Raw genomic sequence first — 16,810 nt, forward strand, 5'->3', positions numbered from 1 at the left:
ATGGATTAACAAAGCACTCTTTGACCATATTTAAAGCTCACTTCATTAGATGGACCCAAACTTGACACTGTTAAACAGGCAAAAATCTATAATTAGATGCGTCCAAAGCCTGAAGGGAAGTTATACTAGTATGATTCTACCCAATGAACATAAAAACAAAATAATTCCTATGACAGATTGCTATAATCATTCATCAGTGCATCACTCAAGCATCATTAGAGCATCTCCTTTACAGTGGCTGGTAGTTAAGACAGTGACTTAAAAGTACAAAACATGAGAACGGGTGCTCAGACCATCAGTTACCAGGAACAGCGGAGATCCAGGGACACAGGCCTAGTGAGAGGGCCTTCCAACTAGCTGGGTGCAGAGAGATCTCTGCCGAGCACACGGAAAGTGTGCCCAACTCCTGCTTGGTTCATGAAACCAGTAACCCAGCATTGGGATGTTCCCAGATGGAGGACTTTGAGTGAAGAACAGGCGCTTAGACCATTTGCCACCAGGAACAGAAGAGATACAGGGACACAGGCCAGGTACAAGACAGAGGCAAGAACCAATCACTGACAACAGGACCAAGTATAAACACAGACAAGATGGCACAAGGAAAGCAAAAGAACATACCCCAGGGAAACCAAGACAACCTAACACCAGTACCCAGCTCTCCCATCACAGCAAACAGCAGAATGCCAAACACTCCAGAAAAAGAAGAGTCAGACCTGAAATCATACCTCAAGATCCTTAAGCAAGAATGGGAGGAAAAGCAAAAGGAATCAGAAGCTTTTAAAGAGGAAACAAGAAAAACGTTCAAAGAACTAGAGGAAAACAGAAACAAAGATATGAAAAAATGGAAGAAGGAATTTAAAATGGAAATGAACACAACAAAGAAAACACTAAAAGACAACCCTAGAGGTAGAACACCTAAAAAAGAAATCAGGAGTCACAGATGCAAGCATTTCCAAAAGACTACAAGAGATGGAAGAGACTCTCCGGGGCCAAAGACAACATTGAAAACATAGACAAAACAGAGAAGATACAAAAACCAAAAAGCTCCTAACCCAAAATGTCCAGGAATCCAGGACAAAATGAGAAGACTGAACCTAAGGATAATAGGAATAGAAGAGGGCGAATAATATCAACTAAGAGGCACAGTAAATATCTTCACCAAAATTGTAGAAGAAAACTTCCCTACCCTTAAGAATGAGATGACCATGAGCATCAAACAAGCCTACACAAACCAAAATAGGTTGGAACAGAAAATAAATTCATCCTGACACATAATAGTCAAAATGCCAAGTGCCCAAAGCAAAGAAAAAATTCTAAAAGCAGTAAGGGGAAAAGGCCATGTAACACATAAAGGCAGAACAATCAGAATCGCACCCGACTTCTCAACAGAGACTATGAAAGCTAGAAGAGCCTGGAAAAACAACATACAGACCCTAAAAGAACACAGTTGCCAGCCCAAGCTGCTATACCCAGCAAAACTCTCAATCACCATAGCTGGACAGACTAAGATATTCCAAGACAAAACGAAATTTACACAATATCTGACCACAAACCCAGCACTACAACGAATTATAGGTGGGAAACCCAATACAACGAGGGGAACTACATCCTAATGAAAACAAGAAAACTCCTAAGCAAGAAAACCAAAAGAAAGACATACATGTATAATTCAACCTCCAAAAGCAAAAAGAACAGGAAACCGCAACCACTATTCCTTGATATCTGTTAACATAAATGGACTCAATTCCCCAATAAAAAGATATAGGCTAACAGACTGGATACATAAACAAAATCCAGCCTTTTGCTGCACACAGGAAACTCATCTCAGAGACAAAGACACACTATCTCAGAGTAAAAGGTTGGGAACAAACCTTCCAAGCAAATGGAAAGAGCAATGTGTAATTTTATCTGGAATAACAAAAGAACTTGAATAGTGAAATTCATCCTCAACAACAAGAAAACATCTGCGCGAATCACTATCCCTGACCTTAAGCTATATTACAAGGCAACTGTGCTAAAACTACATGGTACAGGTACAAAAATAGGCATGTAGAGCAATGGAATAGAAGATCCAGAAATGAGCCCTCACATATATGGTCACCTGATTTTTGACAAAGGAACTAAACATTCAATGAAAAAAGGACAGCCTATTCAACAAATGGTGTTGGGCCAACTGGCACACAGCATGCAGAAGAATGAAAATAGACCCTTTCTTATCTCCTTGTACAAAGCTCAAGTGCAAGTGGATCAAAGATCTCCACATTAAACCAGGTACACTGAAACTATTAGATGAGAAAGTAGGGAAAACCTTAGACCACATAGGCACAGGAGAAAATTTCATGAACAGAACACCAATGGCTCAAGCTCTAAGGTCAAAGATTGACAAATGGGACTTAATGAGATTGCAAAGTTTCTGTAAGGCTAAGGACACTGTCAAGAAAACAAAATGGCAGCCAACATAGTGGGAAAAGATCTTTACCAACCCCATATCAGATAGAGGCCTAATATCCAAGGTATACAAAGAAGTCAAGAAGCTAGACACCAGATAATCAAACAACCCTATTAAAAATGGGGTGGAGAGCTAATCAAAAAGTTCTTAATTGAGGAATATCGAATGGCTGAGAAGCATCTAAGGACTTGCTTGACATCATTAGCTATCAGGGAAATGCAAATCAAAACAATCCTGAGATTCCACCACACACCAGTCAGATTGGCCAAGATCCAAAACTCAGATGACAACCGATGCTGGCAAGGATGTGGAGAAAGAGGAACACTTCTCCACTGTTGGTGGGGTTGTAAACTGATACAACCACTCTGGAAATCAGTCTGGCGATTCCTCAGAAAATTGGACAAAGTACTACATGAAGACCCAGTTATTCCACTTCTGGGCATTTACCCCAGAGACGCTCAAACATCCAACAAAGACACATGCACCACAATGTTCATAGCAGCTCTATTTATAATAGCCAGAAGCTGGAAAGAACCCAAATGTCCTTCATGAGGTAAATGGATACAGAAATTGTGGTACATTTACACAATGGAGAACTACTTGGCTATCAGGAACAATGACCTTATGAAATTCTTAAGAAAATCGATGCATCTAGAGAATATCATCCTGAGTGAGGTAACCCAGTCACAAAAGAACAGACAGAATATGCAGTCACTGATAATTGGATACTAACTCCAGAAAGCTCTGAACACCCCAGAAACAACTCACAGACTGTGTGAAGTTCAAGAAAAAAAATGAAAAGAGAAAAAACCATTATGTTTACTCCTTACACACCAAGAAAACGTTGACTAATTCCAGGTTACATCCTGTTTTACATGTACTTTATGCTCATTGTAACTAGTAAGATCTTAATGCACACTATCAAACCTTAAAAAAAAAAAAAGCCAAGCAATGACAAAAATGTATTCGTATACTTTTATGCAAAAATGCTTAAAATTTGTAATTTATCTTTGTTGTTTTAAAATAAAGTTCTTCAATTTAAAAAAAAGTAGGCAACTTGAACAGAACAAGAGACTGATGTCTGTTTCAAATCCCTCCCCTCAAGGCTAAAGAATCTATATTGAAGAAGAGGGAGAAAGAGTTATTTGTACTAGAGCTGGAAAAGGACTTCCATCACACAACATTTTAAAAAACACAATAAAACAATTGCACATGCCTTGTAAAAACTCAAACTGACAAAAATCCCAGGACAGAGCAGAGAAATGGGCATCCATACTAAGACTATATCACACATACTAAGAATAAATAGCTGTTGGGAAAGTCAATTTTATTCAATGTAGTAACACTGAGTATACCAACCATTAATAAGTAATACATTAAACAAAAATAACTTAAATCAGTATTGCCACATAAACTTAAGATTTGCAGAAAAATTTCATATGATCAGAAAATAGTATCCTCTAAAAAGATGCTTTAAAACAACCAGAGTCATTTGACTAGAGCACTAAAAATTCACATCAATTTATCATTGGGATACTTTCTATAGACTTTCATAAAATAGAAGTCTTTCCTTCAGAAACACTACACCATTATTCACTGTGCAGGAATTACCTTGTAAATCAATATGATAAATAAAACAATTACCTGGGACTGCTTGTTCATCTTTCAAAGTTCTGTCTTCATCGCCCTGAGTGTTGGTGAATGAACTGCCCATAGGTTTTGCTGTAGCTTCTTGGAAGTATAAAATACAAAAATAAAAATGATGTACATTTAAATCAAGAACACTATATTCTTTTATATATGCCAAATAATAGAGGTTCTTATAATAAAACACAGGATCCCCTATAGTGTCAACATCATGCTCAAGTGATATATAGCTACTAGTTCCCTACTATCCCAATTCTGACAACTTTAGTATTATCTTCAAAGAATACCTGCCAGGTCATTTGTGTCTAGTATTAATAGCTCAATAGGAGAAAAAATGTACAATCAATACTTTCACAATTTCAGTATTTGGGGAAAAACTAATTTTACTTAGCAAATAGAACTATTTCTAAATAAATTTCTTTGCAGGGTGAGATAAGGAATATATGCATACAAATGTATGTGTTCAAACCTCAGTTACTCATTTTTGAGGGTTTGTTTTGCAACATAAAACAGTTTACAGAATTACTTCTTCTAGATCAAATTACCATACATATTAAGTGAATAAACAGGACACATAAAAACAACTGCCCCATCTTTCTGGAATCTTTTTATGTAACTCCTTCTCTTCACAGGAAAGGACTAGTCAATATTCAGTTACAAAGGCAAATAAAATATTTTATTTATTTATTTACTTACTCATGTGTTATGTATATAGTGTTCTGCCTGCATGTATGCCTGCAGGCCAGAGAGGGCACCAGATCTCATTGCAGATGGTTGTGGGAGTCACTATATTATTACTAGGAATTGAACTCAGAACCTCTGGAAGAGCAGGCAGTACTCTTAATCTTTGAGCCATCTCTCCATCCCAGAAGATTTTTTTTCAATTTAACAAAACTTAATTGCTACCGTAACTTTATCCTTCATTCAACATTAATTCAACTTTACTCACCAGAATATTTCACTCTTAACAATTGTCTCACACTTCAGGTTCAAAAAGAAAATTTTCTCAAATATAAAATAGTTTAACTGTCAATATAACTTCCCCTTTTTAAACAACTGATTCACCCATATAAACCAGGCTTTTTATTTTTAACAGATACCTAATACTCCTGGTTCAATATGTCTACTTTTAGAACTCTAGTAATATTACTCACATTATTTTTTTACATTGTCTCCCTGTCAACATTTTTAGAACTTGATTAACATCAAGAACATAACATAAATATAAACTAAAGATTAGAACTTAAGGTCCTCAAAATGAATATTCCTGGAAACATCAGGATCTCATCTCTCTCCAAGACAACAGTGTCCCTTTATCCACACTTCAACTCCCTCACTTGTTATCTTTAGTTTCAGACTATCTGATCATGTTTTATACACTCACTAAGAAGCTTATCAATACTTCTATTTTCTTTCAATCCATTTAGTTTCTTCTGGCTTTGTTCTATACCTTATACAACTTTTAAAAGTGTTTACTTCCAAATGAAGTATTCCTTCCTATATCACCCTTGAGAAGTCTCTCAGTTTCTGCATCTAAGTCACATTCTCATCTACTTCTCTAGTCAAAAACAAGGGAATCCAGATTAGCAAAAATGTTTAAAAAGGAGTAAGAGAGCAAACATTATGAAGAATACATATGATCTCTATGTATATATATTCTTTTTGAGCTTTAAAAATAAAGAAAGGCAAAATTAACCAACCAATATAAAAACCAATCTCATCAGTAACATGGGCTGGATATGGCCTTCTGTATTATCCACTCTAACCTCTATGAAAGAATCCTTGTTTCAACTGAATTCTACTGAATTCTAAATATATTCACATTACAATGTTTTCTTCTGTTTAAGTTCCCACCTCAATCTATCTCTGCTCCATTCAGTAAATGGTCCAATCTTCCATTTTATACTAACTATATTACACTATCTTAAAATTATCTTTGGGCCTGAGAAAATGGTTCAACATTTCAATGTACTTTCAGCACCGTTCCCTTAGAACATGAGTTCAGCTTCTAACACCAATATCATGTGACTCGCAACTGCTTGAAACTGCATCTGCTGATAACCCAATGCCTTCTTCTCTCTCTGCAAATGCATGAATGTGCAAAAACACACATGCAGACACACATGTACAGATTAATTGTAAAAAAATAATTTTTATAATCTTAATTCCTACATAACCATATCCAAGATGCTGAAATAGTAAAAAGAAAAAAATAGACAAAGAACTCAAAAGTCTACTTGTATGGATTATTTATAACCTCATAGTGGCTATAAATAAGCCATTAAATAAATTCAGTCAGTCACTTCAAGGATAAAATAAGATTCTCTATGATACAAAATTTATCAAGCACAGGTTCTGCAAAAAAGATTCAGGCAAAGAAAAACTGAATAAATTAAACCTGAAACAAGTGGATCACTGTTCCCGGAAAAAGAGAAAAAGGAGGGAACAGCTTGGCGAGGAGACTGGCAGACCAGATGGGGGACTTTTTGAGTACCACAAATCGTCTCCTTCAGTACAAATCACCAGTTAACTACAAAGCACATATTTGTGTAATGATGAAAGTCTGTAACAAATGTCCAAAAGCACTTTATAAATGCTATAGGCATATGAAAGATGTAAAGTTATGTACACACACGGGGGGGGGCAGCAAAAGACAGAGAGATTGAGATTAAGGTGTTGAAGGAAGAAAGAGAAGGGTAGAAAAACAAAGGCCAAATCCAGGCATGAAATTCTTATTCTAAAAATGTGTCTCAAGTTAGTATAAATATTGCTCACCATCTACTCTTATTTGTCAATTGGGGGCAGAGAAAATATATGATCAAAATAAAGTGTATCAGATTTATCAAAGAAAAGCATTAAAAAACAAATATTTTAAACAAGGGAGCTACTTAAATTAGGTACATCAGAATTTCATATAATAAGGAAATAATCTAATTTTCAAAAACGTAGGCTTTCATTTAAAATCAAGCATCATTTACTCATCACAGTGAAAATCTCTAGCAATTTAACATTGTTCTACCTTTTGTATTTGTTTTCTGAAAACAGAAACATTTTCCTTTTGAAAGCACTACACTATTATTCATTGTACATAAATCATATTGCAAGACAATCACCTGGGGCTGCTTCTTCATTTTCCAAAAAAGTGTTTCTAAATCTCCATAGTCTAGTCGTTCGTCTGCGCCTTGGTCTTCTTTCAGCTTTTTTGAGAAACAAAATGAACAATAAAAATTATGGGCACTTAAAAGCTAGAAGTGCATTCCTATATTAATGCCCAATATTAAGATTCTTATAATAGTTTATACTCTTCTATAGTGCTTTCATAAAATAGACACAGTCATTCTCATGTCATACATAATTTTCAAGTTAATTAGACAGTTCACCACTAATATTTTATGTTAGGATAACTATCCAGGTTAATTGTGTCTATAATGAAAGTTTTAAAATAGATATTTCAGTAAACATGCTTTAACAATTTCTTTATTAGAAAAACTGCCTTTTATATGGTATACATTACCAGGTCTAAGTAAAAAAAAATGTTGAGATCATACACACTTTTGATATAAAGGTAGAATTTTATATAAGGGTGGCTATATTAAAAGTTAGATATCAAATAATCTTATGATATTTCTGAAGGTCTTAGGAAAATAAAAACAAGCCAAACTAAAAAAGTTCAAAGGGGAAAATCACTAGCACTAAAATTACAGAAGCAGAAAATACAAACAAAAAAAACAAGTATCTACTTCTTTGAAATATAAAGACTGATAAACCTTTAGTTGCACTAACCAAAGTAAAGAACACCTGAATCAGTAAAATTAGAGATAAAAAATGGTAATATTGCAATATAAAGCACCAACCTCCAAAGGATTTGAAAACACAGAATCAAGTAATGAGGGTAAGTACTTTTTAGTTCACATTTAAGAAGGCTTACAGGTAAACCTCAAAGGACTAAAATATAAAGTAGTGGTAAAAACAAGCATCAGTTTGTTCTCAGTAAGCCAATGTTTAGTGATTTAATTTTCCCTGGATTTTATTGATATAAAGATTTATCTTGTTGGTCCTCAAAGTAATTACTTTGGATAAAAATAACTGAGTTTTCAATTTTATAGGCTTCAACCTTCAAGGGAAACAATTCATCCTTTATATACCTTCAAGGGAGAAAATGAACTAAATATTTGGAACATTACTTTCTGCCAATTTTCTACTAATTATAGTAATAAAGGGATAAGAATATATAAGTAAATAAAAAATCAATACAACTCTATAAACATGAAAAGAAAATGCAATACATGTTCTATAAGATGGGTCCAGCTGGTCTCTATGACCACAGAAAAATAATATTCCAAATATTAATTAAAATATCAGCTGAAAACAAAAACAGTAGGATTACATAAACTATTAAAATATAATCTCTAATAAGCCCTGTTTTCACTTATATGACCATCTCCTCCAATTTGCTAAGGACACAATGACATACATATCCAACACTCTTTATTGATAAGATACCCTATATCTTATTAATTGGTTGTATTGTAATAAAATTTGATTATGACTTTAAAAGGGGCTTTGAAATAAAACAGGGTCTAGTAAGAAACAAAAATGTAAATGTGCATAAATAATAAAAAGGCACAAAATTCTCTACCCTTGCTAAGCCAAATTAAAACTTCATTATTTCTTATCATAGAAGTATTTGGTTTTGCAAAAAAAATGGAAGAATTATTACTATTCTCCAAATCAAATATCATTCATATCTCACTGTACTTCTGTAAAAACAGTAGATATATGGTTTTTAATTACTATTTTGCAAAGTTTTAAATGCTATGGAAAAGCAATTATTGATATATTGAAAAACATATAGTTTTTTGTTTTCTTTATTTCTTGGACTTCATACAGTCTGTGAGTTGTTTCTGGGAGAGTGCAAGCCTCTGGGGTTAGCATCCCACTATCAGTGACTGCATATTATGTCTGTTCTTTTGTGACTGGGTTATCTAACTCAGGATGATCTTCTCTAGATGCAGCCATTTTCTTAGGAATTTGGTCAAGTCATTGTTTCTGGTGGCTGAGTAGTATTCCATTGTGTAAATGTACCACAATTTTTGTATCCATTCATCTTCTGAAGGACATCTGGGTTCTTTCCAGCTTCTGGCTATTATAAATAGAGCTGCTAATTTCTTAATCTAGTAATTTATGATAGAATATATTTAGGCATGGGCAGTGGAGAATAGGGAGAAAACAGCTGCTTTCCCAGTTGAAAGTATAGTTCCTTTTTGTGGATGCCGTATGTTTGTAAAATGTCTGTCTGTGTCTCTTATATACATACACTTTCCGAATTTTACACTGAATACAGATTTTAATAAGGTTTTATTTTAAAATGTGATATTAAAGGATTTTTAAAATTAGAGTTAAAATTTTGAAATTAGGATTTTGGTTAAAGTTGTGATTTTATTTAACTATAAGCTAATATATATGTTCTAAGAATGCTTTAAGATAAACTAGCCTTAAATTTAAGCTGTGATGTTCAGTAGACTAAATATATCTTTTTTTCTTTACTTTATCAAAGTGCAATCCCATTATGACCTGAACAACACATATGTTCCTGTAATAATATTTCCCTACAAATTGCAGTTTAATTCTACATGCATTCATTCAATCATGGATGTACTTACTGACTTAGCCAGATTTCTATCTTGTTAGTTACTGAAGTAATTTTCACATTCATCTTACTAGACTGGATGTTATAAGTACTTTTATGCACATATATTCACACACTTCTATATTTGATACAATAATTTTTCTGAAGTTGAGAATTTTTTATGCTTGCAAATGGTCTTTTCAGGAAGTCATACTTAGTTTTATTATCCTCTAAAACAGGTAAAATTATTTTTCTCTCTGCTGTTCAATCTTTGAAAAAAATCTTTCTAATTTATTTTTATTACATTTTCAGTTCACAATTTTCTAAAGAGTATAACTTTTTGTTACCATTTGCTTTGGGTATTAATATCTCTTCTCTTTTACTAATTTCCTTTATTTATTGAAGACCTCAAAACCACATACCCCAGTAAAAATATGTTTCCCAGCCAATTGATTTTTAATGTAGTCTTTTTTCAACAGAAGTCTTATTGACTTAAATGTCATACAATTTAAGGACCTTATAGTTAACTAATTTCAGAAGACAAAAAGAAAAGAAAACAAAACAAAACAAAAAATCTCTATACAACAAGAAAACTTTGACTATTTCCATGTTACATTTTGTTTTACATGTACTTTATGCTCATTGTAACTATTAAGTTTTCAATGCATACTATCAAACCTTTAAAAAATCAAGTAATGACTAAAAAATATATTCATACAGTTTTATGTAAAAATTATTTTAAAATCTGAAAAAAAGTACTGACAAAAATGTATTGTATAATTTTATGCAAACAATGCTTAAAATCTGTACATTTATCTTTGTTTTGTAAAATAAAGTTGTTAAAAAATAAAAATAAAAAAATAAAAAAAGAAATTATTAAACTCCTTCCTGCTTATGCTTTCACCGAATTATACTATTTTTTTTTAAAATTTAGTCATTCTACGTTTAGAATCATCTACAGTCACAATATAGGATGAAAAAATATCCACCAAGTAGAATGTACAGGATAACCTCTTGCAAACTTTCAAACTGAAAGTTACTAATGCACAAAGTGAACTACATGTATATTCTTGTTACAAAAAAAAAAAAAAAAAAGCCTTAAGGTATTATAATGAAAGAGGCTCTGAGTGAACTATCACTACAAACAAACAAAATAAAATCAAACAACCAAATAATAACACCTGAACCAGAACCACTACCACAGAGCTGGGGATGTAGCTAAGTTTATAATAAAAATGGTACTGAAGGGTAATAATATTCCCTTTCACAATTCCAATATCACCGTATCTTAAGCAAAAAAACATTAGTTTACAGACTAACTTTAAAGTTTATATCTTGTGATATGTCTATTCTATCACCTATACATCAGAGGACTGCTGGGTCTGGCCTCAGTGAGAGAAGATGCACTTAACCCTCAAGAGTCTCAAGGCTCTGGCCCACCGCAAGACCCAGCCAAGTTTCTTCAGGACCTGAGGTCCACCTGCCGACAGGTCCCTGGGTGCTTAGAAGAGCTGCAGGAGCGCTTTCTATCCTAAGTGGAAGGGTGATTCAACTTCTGCCCAAGTTCTACCCTGGGAGAGGCCACCCAGAACTCTGGCAGTGTAGGCAGAGGTACTTCGAGGTACTTCCTGGGAGTGCACACTTCCAGCCCAAGGTCAGAACCAGCCCAGTTATATCTGGATTGGGCTCTGCCATCGGAATTCATAACCTACCCTGAGAGAGGAATACCCAGAAACAATCTTCCTCTGGAGACCACAGGCCCAGACCCAAAAGAGAGACAAATTTCAGTAAGAGACAACAAGATCACCTAGCATCACCTATAACAAGATGGCAAGAGGCAAGCACAAGACTCTAAGAGTCTTGAGGCCCCAAGGATTGGAGAGCCTTGGCAAGGTAGAGTGGGATGGGGGTATGGGAATATCCTCTTGAAGACAAGGGTGAAGAGGAATGGGATGATGAAGTTTTGGAGGGTAGACAGGGAGGGGATAATAAATAGACTGTAAAAAGATTAACGATAATTTTTTAAAAAAAAATTCCAGGGAAGATCTCAAAAATTCTAATTATCCTAATTTGAATCTTCCTTTTTGTCTACTACCTAGAATATTCTACCTGCTGTTCCAATTTAACATCAAGTTAGAACACCACCACTATTAATCACAGTATTATCAAAATCAGATCTAAAATAACAGAACATGTAATTAGGTATTAGTTTACCAATTTTTCCTGGTGGCTGCAATACATCTCCTGTGAGGCGACACCATCCAACTGGAAAGATGTCTCGGGAGTCATAGTTGCACCAATAATCAAATGCTCCACTCCATCCATCAAAAGTAATATGAATTTGATCTCCTTTGACAGCTCCAATTGTGGCAGGACAGATCATAAATGGATTTTTTCTATCGACAGCTTCAATCTTCATCCCAACCATAAAATTATTTTGGGGTGGTCGCGGTGGTTCCTAAAAATACAAATAATTAATGAGACTTTTTTTTCCACAACGGACTTCTCTTTGTAGCCCTAGCCATCCTGTAACTCACTCTGGACACCTGGCTGCCCTCAAAATCAGAGATTCACTTGCTTCTGCGTCCACAGTGCTCAGATTAATGGCCTGGCAAAGATTTATTTATTTATTTATTTATTTATTTATTTGGCACTTTTAGGCTAGGGATCATGGCACACACCTTTAATTCAAACTTAATCCAATGCCTTTATTGTGAGTGACTGCAGGATTTGTTTGTAAAAGACAACCAAGAATGACAACCATCAGCCAAGTTAACCAAAAGATAAAAGGTACAGAGGATCCATTAGAGAATATTTTGAAAACTTATATCCCAATTGAAACAATGTATAAAAAGGTAAGTTTCCAGATGTTTATGTGTACCGTCTACTGAAATTGGACCAAGAAGGCATCTTAAGACAGCAACACACCTATAATTTGCAATGAGACAAAAGTAGTAAAGGCATCACTCATACTTTAAGAAAAACCCAAGGCTTGATAAATTCACTGTGAAATACACTAGTATTTGAAGACCTAATACTAATGCTTCTCATATTTCATAAAATAGAAAGGGATCAAGCATGACCAAGCTCATTCTACAAAACCAGTATTACCCTGATATAAAAGCCACATAAAAGTGAACAAAAAAATTCCTCAATGAATACATATATCTCAACAAAATACCCCAAACCAGATTTAAAAGCACATTAAATATATGGCATACTATGATTCAGATGGGTTTGAATCAGCATTACAAGAATGGCCAACATATATCAATTTATAAATGTAACAGGAACAAACAAAATCAGAAGCAAAATTCACATTATCAAGTCAAAAGAAATAGAAAGGGTCTTTAATAATATTTAACATACCTTCATGAATAAGTTTTTAAACAAACTACAAATAGAAGAAACGCAAACATAATAAGCCACACTCAACATAATAGTTACTGAAGAAAGCAATAAGCACATTCCCTCTAAAATAAAGAATGAGAGAAACAAATATGCTTCTACTCTCCTTACTCAACTGCAGTGACTGATGAGTAGTGTAGGGAGGGAAAACAGGGGGATATAAACAGAAAGGGAGCTAGTCAAATAAACCTTATTTTCAAATAATATATCAATAAAAGGTCTTTAAGCACTCTTTCATAAAATTCTTGTATCTGATAGACACTATCAGGAAAATAGTGGGATTCACCATCAACATAGAAAAATAAGTATTTTAAAGCATAATAATAATAAGCATGCTGAAAAAGAAATTAGAAAAAATATCCCATTTAGGACAGTCTAAAATTTTAGGCATAAATGTAGCAAAATCAAAAACAAAACAAAATAAAAACAAAACAAAAACCGACACACACACACAAACTAAGGTCCTTGTGCTCACTAGTTTTATGTCAACTTGACACAAGCTAGAGTCTTCTTAGAAGAGAAAACCTCAATTGAGAAATGCCTCTATAAGATTGCCCTGTGGGTCATTTTCTTAATTAGTGGTTGATATGGGGAATTCATTTTATTAAGGGATTGATGGGTGATAGCTCAGTCCATTGTGGGCAATGCCATCCCTGGGGTATAATGGGGGGGTCTTAAGTAGGTAACTAGTTAAAATGAGAACTGTACCATATTTCTAATATAACATAACTGTCCTTAAGCACAGGAAAGTAGGACAAGACATAAATACCACATATATATAGACTGCATGAAAGCACAAGGACACAATACCTAAAAGTTAAGGAGAAAGCCATCAGAGGAAGTCCTGGCCACACCTTTATGTCCAAATTCTAATCTCTAGAACTGATGTTTAAATATTTAGCTATCAACAATGAAAATTTTAAAACACTGAAAAAGAAGCTGAAGATAATACCAGTAGGGGAGAACCCCTATGCACATAGAATGGTAAAATTGATATTACAAAAATAATCATCCTATCAAAAACAATCTACAAATCCTATACAATCTCCACCAATATTCTAACATGATTTTTTAATAGAAATTGAAAAAAACAATCCTAAAGTTGATACGGAAGCCAAACAAGTCCTTAACAACTAAACAACAACAACCCACTGATGAATGTGTCTCTAGTCCTCATTTCAAGTTATACAATAGAGTCACAGTAGTAAAACCAGCATGATACTGAAACAAGGGCACAGTGATCATGGAAAGAGCATTGAAGACACAGGTTATAATTACATGTACCTACAGCTACCTGATTTATTTCTGACGATGATGCCAAAAACCTACACAAGGGGAAAGATAACTATTTAAACAAATTGTATTGAGAAAGCTGGTATTTACATGTAAAAGAATGAAATTTGATCCTTCTCTCTCATCTTGCACACAAATCAATGTCAAATGAATAAAAAAATAATCTCAATGTTAGAGCTGAAACTCTCAAACTTCTGTAAGAGTAGGGATGCATTTTAGTATATAAGCTGAGGTAAGGACTTTCTGATTAGGGCTCCAGTCACCCAGGAATTGACAACAATTAAAAATTGTGACTTCATGAAATCAAAAGGCCTCTGTACTACAAAGGAAACTATTAATCAACTGCTTAATATGAAGAGAATAAATGTTCTTAGAGAGCTAAGCCACAAATGTGATAACCATACCATATACTCCTACTACCACAAGGCTCAGGAAACATTTTGGGAGATGTAGGGAGTTTCTATGAGCAAATGATCAGAGAGAACCAGGACAAAACAATACTTTCTGAATGTGATAGGGCCGTTAGACTAATGAACTCTCAGCAACTGTAGTTGCTATTATAAACTACATGGTGTCTCTTTAGCCCCAAATTTCAGTTGAAATACTATCTATATGAATGCATTTGGAAACGGAGGCTTAATCCAGTTTGACTGGTGTGGTTTAATAAGAGTAAGATACCAATGTGCGCACATATAGTGGAAGCCATGTAAGAACACAAGAAGCTAGTCAACTACAAATTAAGGTGAGCCTCAATAGAGACCAGTTTTCAAGGCACCCTGATTCTTGTTCTTCCAGGCTCCAAACTGTGGAAAACTTCTTTTAATTATGCAAGCCACTCCTCTTAGTTATAATGACCTTAGAGAATGAATTCAATGTTTGCCTGTAATTTTAAAAAGTTATTCCTGTAACAGAAAAGACAAAAGTGGTTAAGAATTCCAATTAAAACAATAAAATCATGTTCTGGAGGACAGAAATGTTTTGTAATGCTTTTCTTACCTTCTTAAAGAACACTGCAGGTGCCAGTTCAGATCCAGTTAGTACACGTAGTAAGAACATGGGCCATGATGAAGCATTCATTCTGTATCCTGTTTTATAAATTGTATATCATTAAAAAAACTATGAAACTATGAGAATGGAGAATAAATGGATAACATTCACAAAACCTCTTCAGAGAATGACTTTATAAGGGCTTGAGTAAAAGAGATAAATCTTCTTATAGTTATAGCTAAAATTCTAATGTCTGGCACCAATGTCAAAGTGGAACCAGAAACTTTTATTTTAGAAAAACCATTGGGGGTTTGGCAACAAACATGTTTATGTTTGGGCCAGGCCATAATGATACAGGTAATCCACACCACAAATCAGGAGAGCTTTCATTATATGTCTACCAAGCATGCAAGCATGGGAAGAGGTTGCTAAAAACTTCCTCTAGTTCCTTTTTTTCTTGGAGTCCCTGAACTCAGTCCTTTCAGAAAGACCATATCTGTTGATTTTTACAAACGTACATATATAAAATCTAAGTTTTTAAAGAAGAAAACTATGAACACATTCTAGTTAACACTATGCATATGTTAAGTATTTGAAGAAACTATATTAATATCAATGACTTCTCTGAGATACATAAGATAGGTGAACAGATAAAAATAAAACAAGTATAGTAAAGAGGTAGTGAGTCTGTGTATACTCACTGTAAAATTCTTTTAGATTTATGTATTTCTAATATTTCTCATATTAGGGAAAAAAACTTAGCTTCCTTTAGCAATTTTTACATATACTAAACATAATCTTGAAATTTATAAAAGAAAATAAATTAGGCTTGTTTAGAAATTTTACCAGTTTATAGGCATTAGGCATGCTATTATCTGAGGCAATCACTTTCAATCAAAACCTGCCTGCCCCAAAGTTAGAATTGGAAAAGGGTTATATACACTCTTTTTTTAAAGATTTCTTTATTATATATACAGCATTCTGCCTGAATGTATGCCTGCAGGCCAGAAGGGGCACCAGATTTCATTATAGATGGTTGTGAGCCACCATGTAGTTGCTGGGAATTGAACTCGGGACCTGCAGAAGAACAGACAGTGCTCTAAACCTCTGAGCCATCTCTCCAGCACCATATATATAGTCTTAATGAATGCATTCACTAAGGTAGGAAAGTATGTGAATCACTGGCAACAGAGCTATCAACAGGGTAGCATATACAAAATGTTGAAAGAGAGAAAAAGTCATTCTTAAATAATCTTTGGTTGAAACTCCCCCAAAACACAACTTGAAAACAAATGATAGAATGCCTCCCTCAGGGGCTCTGCCAGAGTCATACAGATACAGCTGAGCATGTTTGCAGCTAACCATCGGACTGAAAACGGGGACCCTAATGAAGGAGC

At 34.2% G+C, this 16,810-nt stretch overlaps 1 protein-coding gene across 1 annotated transcript in view; it reads right to left on the minus strand.

The window, feature by feature from the left end:
- The window catches only part of SCML2 (Scm polycomb group protein like 2), a gene marked incomplete at both ends in the record, with an annotated part of 113,581 nt that overhangs the window by 72,179 nt on the left and 24,592 nt on the right, over positions 1-16,810 (minus strand). The window contains 4 exons of the mRNA XM_080910052.1: positions 4,094-4,180; positions 7,210-7,293; positions 11,940-12,183; positions 15,423-15,511. Of these exons, the coding sequence (XP_080766178.1) occupies positions 4,094-4,180; positions 7,210-7,293; positions 11,940-12,183; positions 15,423-15,511 (504 nt within the window). The remainder of the gene's footprint in view (positions 1-4,093; positions 4,181-7,209; positions 7,294-11,939; positions 12,184-15,422; positions 15,512-16,810) is intronic.

Source organism: Micromys minutus (assembly GCF_963924665.1).
Source record: "Micromys minutus genome assembly, chromosome: X".
NCBI classification, from domain to species: domain Eukaryota; kingdom Metazoa; phylum Chordata; class Mammalia; order Rodentia; family Muridae; genus Micromys; species Micromys minutus.